The following is a 5,240-nucleotide window of genomic DNA, read 5'->3' as shown; positions in this document are numbered from 1 at the left end:
TATTCCCTGAGCTCACCTCTCCCAGCATGGGATGTCTGCGTCTGGAGCTGATCACCTCAGCTCCCTTCATGAGCAGTGGGGAGAAAAGGCACAGCCATCTCCCGTAGCTTAAATGCCACCTTGAGGATGAGGTGAAGTAAGCCCTGGCAGGTTTTCTCTCTCTCCACTCACTAGGAGAGTCTGGACAAGCAGCTCAGATGGACATGTCTCCATTTGGACAGATGTCCATTTGGACTGTCCAGTTAGACTCTAATTAACATCTGAGGTCTTCAAGCATCTCCTTGCCAAGCCCATCTGAAGCTGCCTTGTGCTAATGACACAACTACTGTGGGCTTTTCCCTTCCTGATCTACTCCTGTGTAGCCCAGCAGCGCAGTACTTCCCGCAAAGTCTTTCCCTTTCATACACGAACCTCCCGCAAAGGATCGCAGCTCCTTTTAGCACTCCAGGGCAACACGGAGGCAGCATGGCTCCTTCCACTTACTTCGCATCACCATAAATCTTTCCCCTACTGGCTTTATGAACCAAATCGATGCAAAATTGATGCACCTTAGCAAAGCTCTGCTGAAGTCAATGGGTCTCCCCTGATTTTTGCCAGCTGAGGCTCCAACTTGCTGCTGTTGTTTGCTTGCTCCCATCCAAGGGTAGGATTTGGGTGAGTAATTGATGGTGCTTCCTGACTAATGTGCTCTTTTCTTCTCCCATCTCTCAGGGATGTTGCTGCACAGGCAGAAGCTGGCTCCAGGCTGGGCCACCTACCAGCAATTCACCCTGGAGACGTGCCAGGCAAGGCAGCATGATGCTCAGCAAAACAGGAGCATGATCCTGGGCTCATCTGTTTTGGTGGAAGGTCAGTGGATGGAGGTTGTGGCAGCTGCCCCATGCGGGTGACTTGTGGCCCAGCCTGGCTTTGGGTTTTTTAATTTAACGCAGGGAGAGACTGAGGAAGGTGAAGGGAAGGTCTGCAGAGTCCCCGTAACCATCTGCCCATCAGTGGGGAGAAGCAGAGCAGAGAAAAACAATTGTCCTCCAAAGAGGTTGGAGCGTTGTAAATAACATTTCTTTCATCCCAGTTTCCATATGGGCCACTCCATGTAGCGCAGCCCCGCTCAGTGTGGCCTCCCTGGAAATAATGTCGCAGCACGGGAACTGCTGCTGCGGCCACTCGGGTTGCATTAACAGCCTGACATGGTCACGCACGTGTGAAATGCCTGTAACCTCAGCCTCAGTGAAAACAACAAAAATACTTTACTAATGACTCATTACAGGAACGTGTCATTTTTAAAATACACAGAAAATCTGAAATATCTACAATCAGTGGCTCTTCTTTGCGCGTCCTTCCTGCTTTCTTGGGAGACGTGGCAGCACGTTTCTCTGCAGGCAGATCTGCTCAGTCAGAAGGACACACACGCAGGCTATTAACATACAGATGGGGCATCTCTGGAGAGCAGGATAGGAGATGGCACCCCTTCAAACCAGTTCTTACGGGGATTTGGGGGGAAGATAGCACAACAGAGGTGATGGTCCTCACTTGGGGGTTAAGTGGACGCTGGATCTCTTCCCTGGTTTAGTCCCTGATTAAATAAAGCAGAGACGCATTGCTCTGGCATGATGAAAGAGAAAATCTAGACAGTAGGAGAAAATATATACCAGCTGACAAGTCAATGTCCAGAAGGGAAGAGCACAAGATGTCATTTCCAGATCTTCCTAGTGTGACTTCCATCATACATAAAAGGCTATAGAAAATCAGGGCTGAATAATCTTGTCTAAAAGACCTTATCTACACCAAGGAAGCGCTTCTTGCATTTTCCTTGGCTAACCCTTCGACCGTGGTACCTCCAACAGGAGCGCTGAAAGCCTAAAGAGCTGATGGCGCTCAGAAGGGGGAACAGTCAGACTGGGGGGTACAGGAGATAGAGACCCAGAAAAGTCTTTCAATTATTTGGACTCTCTTTCACTAGAGTGCTTTGACCTTGACTGGAGAAGTACCTACAACACAGATTTCCAGTGCTGGCCAGGAGCCCATGGTGGATACTGTAGAGCAAATAAGAGCCTTTCTCACATTTTCCCTGAAGATGAGCACTTAAACCAGTAAGGGAGAGGTGGGCTGGGGGGAGAGGGCGGCTGGTGGGAATGGGGACAGGGTAAGAGTAGGGCAGGGAGGTTTTGGAGCTGGTTGGGATTGGAAGGTGTTTCTCAAGCGTATTTCTCCGTGTCTGTGTTATGCAACGAGCTCAAATGAATTCCCTTGGGGCCAAATCCTTTCTCAAGGCCTGCTCAGCCTTTTCTTGAAAAGTTTTGCAGTGGGGTTGATAGGAGTGGGGAGACTTTTCCTGGGACAACCTCTGATATGTCCTTGTGGAAAGAAGATGCCGAGGTCCCTGTGGGGCTGGGGAAGGGAGGCACGTCTCAACATTTCCATGCCCGGGCTTCCCCTGGGAAAGGGCTCTCTCAAATCAGACAGGGCAGGAGCTGTTTGCAACGTGACTCATCCGCACACTATGAACAAACAGGCATAAACTGCTCCTGAGCTCTCATTTCTCACCGGAAAGGCAATTCCTCCCCACTGCCTCATCCCCCCCACCTCCCCCTAACACACACACATATATTTCAGCTCTGCGCTGAAGTCTCGATTTTGATCTACGATCCTGGAGTTATGTGTGGGCTGGAGACCGAGCCTGTGTAATGGTTGATCTAGGTGGGAGATTGGTCCCAATGACAGCCATGTGTGTCGCAGCATCTGCGCCGGTCCTGATGGAGACAGGCTGTTCCCCCTCTCCCCCATGCCATTGGCATGTGCTTTCATTTGCTCTATGCTATTTCCCAGCTGGGCGGTCAACCGCTGCGGAAGGGGAGGCAGGTCCCTTCTCCTGGTGCAGAAAGCAGAGGATGGAGGTCCTCTTCTTATCCCCTTTTCCATGTTCTCCGCAGGAACCGCTGGGTATCCGAGTACAAGGACAACTACAGCATTTTCTTGCGGAGGCTGAACTGGTCATCACAAATCCCTGCTGCGAGGCTGTGCTCTGGGTTGTCCTTTGGGACAGGGACTGCAATGGACACAGCCCAGTGAGTGGTGCTACAGGTGGCCATGGTAAGTATCAGGATCGCCTATTTTTTCGCTGATAGCTGGGAGTAATGGTGGGATTTCAGGGATTGAGGCAGTGGGAAAAAGTATAAACAGTCGTGAGACCTGGTACAAACTGTCACGAGACCTGAGATAAAATGGTAAGAGCTTTACTGCTGGAATATTCTTTGGAGTAGCAGCATTTGTCCCTGTTCATTGCAGGGGGGTTGCACTAGATGACCTTCAAAGGTCCCTTCCAAACCAAACCATTCTATGTTTCTATGATTTTCTGGGCTCCTAGAAAGTCATTTTCCAAGCAGATCTTATCAGGAGAATATTTTTCACCACGAGGGTAGTCAAACACTGGCTGGAGATCAGAGAGGTGGGGGAATCACAGGGAGATGTTCACAAGGTGATGAGACAAGGTCTGAGCAACCTCATCTAAGCTGGCCCTGCTGGAGCAGGACACCTACCTTATTCTATGATTTTCTGATTTATTTTAGGATGTGTTCTGTGGTTACAGCTCCTTGGCTCTCCAAGCTGTCTGTGTGATATTGTCCATCAGAGACCCTGAAAGGCTAGAAACCTCCTCTCTTCCAAACCCGCCACCATATCTAACAAATACCTGTGAAGTGTTTGGCATAAACTTTTTTAAAGACATATTATCATTAAAATCTCCCAAGAATCTGAGCTTTTATCATTGTTAGAAAAAGGCTTTTTTGGGGACAGTGCAGGCTACAGAGCTAAAATCACTCAGGCAGTTTCAATTTATGTACTTTAAAGAAAACTTGCCAATAAACTTTGTCTCACAGCAAGAAATGGTATGTGTTAAGCAGCATTGCTTGTGTTAATTTACTCTCTTTAAAGCCTTGTATACTCACAGGGAGGAAAATATCCGTGTTACCCGGGGCAGCTGAGTACCAGCCTTGCAGAGCTCCTTCCCCTCCTTTGTATTTAACACCTTTTTCCAGGGTTTGGCCACCGATTTCAACTAATGCTGGGTAAGCCGGAACTGAGTTTGCCGTGTCTGGGAGATTTCTAGGATTTCTGGGAGGAGCAAGGCTGCTCCCAGCCTGAAGATGGCAATGCAGAACCGCCGATCCGAGACCTGGGAAGGGCTGATGTCCCCGGGCAGGACCGTGCCCTTCACAGCCTTGCCGCTGAGCCCTGTGGCTTTAGTGATCTGACTCTGGGTCTTCTGAATTGATGCCAAAATTCGCCTGGAGTAGATGGTGTAGAGAACTCTCTCCCTAGCGCCTAAAAGGTATTGCTTTTAATGAGACATCCTTGCGGTATTCAGCCATAAGAGATTCTTAACAGATACAGCTAAAATATCAAAAGATAATAATAATGACAACAAATAACTTATTTTACAGTAATATCAAGCATACCTAGACCTGATGGTTATAGGGACTATACAGGGACTATATATACACAGCAGCACACTGGTCCCTGCCCCAAGGGGTTTATCGTCAAAGGGAATCACCTCTCTTGCTTCCTTAAACTCTAAAAGTGTTTCAACCCATCACCACTTACCCATGGCAAATTTTACCATTAACTTGCTGCAGGACCTTAGGAAAGCCATGTGCACGGCTGTGTTTCCCTGCAGGAGGGCAAGCACTGGGGGGTTGTCAGAATGATGTCTGGCAAGGCCAAGCTCCAAGCAGGTGATACAGGGAGGTACAAGGGTCCGGCGTTTCTGCAAAGCTGCCTCCTCTCCCCGCTCTGGCGTGGGACGTTACTGATCACAGCCCATGCGACGTTTGGGTGGCAGAAGGTATTTCCACTGTAGCTAAGAATAGTGGACTAGTGGCTGCAGAATTTGAAGGGCAGAAATGATGAAACCGCCTTTAACATAAAAATAGGGAAAAATAATACTTGCTTACATCAGAGGCTGCTGAGGAGACCCAGACATTTGATTTCCTTAGGGAATGAAACCATGAGAATAAAGATGTTCTTAATGGGACATGCACTTTTGCAGCACTTAAAATTAATCCCATGGCCTCACTAATAGGTTTCTCTTCTGAAAAAAACATCATTATCCTGCCTCCTTGTGCTGGAGACACACTCCTCAAGCTGATTTCGACATTGCTCCGCTGCAACGGTTTGTTACACTGACAGGGGCTGTGTCTAGACAAATGCTTAGGGCACATATACAAGATAATTTCACATCATCT

The 5,240-nt window shown here is 48.5% G+C and overlaps 1 protein-coding gene across 1 annotated transcript in view; it reads left to right on the top strand.

Moving 5' to 3' along the window:
* LOC103923527 (histamine H2 receptor-like) overlaps nt 1-5,240 on the top strand; it is a 48,152-nt gene that overhangs the window by 3,473 nt on the left and 39,439 nt on the right. The window contains exon 4 of the mRNA XM_009331902.1: nt 712-849. Coding sequence (XP_009330177.1) covers nt 712-849 — 138 coding nt within the window. The remainder of the gene's footprint in view (nt 1-711; nt 850-5,240) is intronic.

Source organism: Pygoscelis adeliae, unplaced genomic scaffold, assembly GCF_000699105.1.
Source record: "Pygoscelis adeliae isolate BGI_AS28 unplaced genomic scaffold, ASM69910v1 Scaffold209, whole genome shotgun sequence".
NCBI classification, from domain to species: Eukaryota; Metazoa; Chordata; class Aves; order Sphenisciformes; family Spheniscidae; genus Pygoscelis; species Pygoscelis adeliae.
The sequence above is the reverse complement of the archived record's forward strand: the minus strand, read 5'-3'. Positions and strand labels throughout refer to the sequence as shown.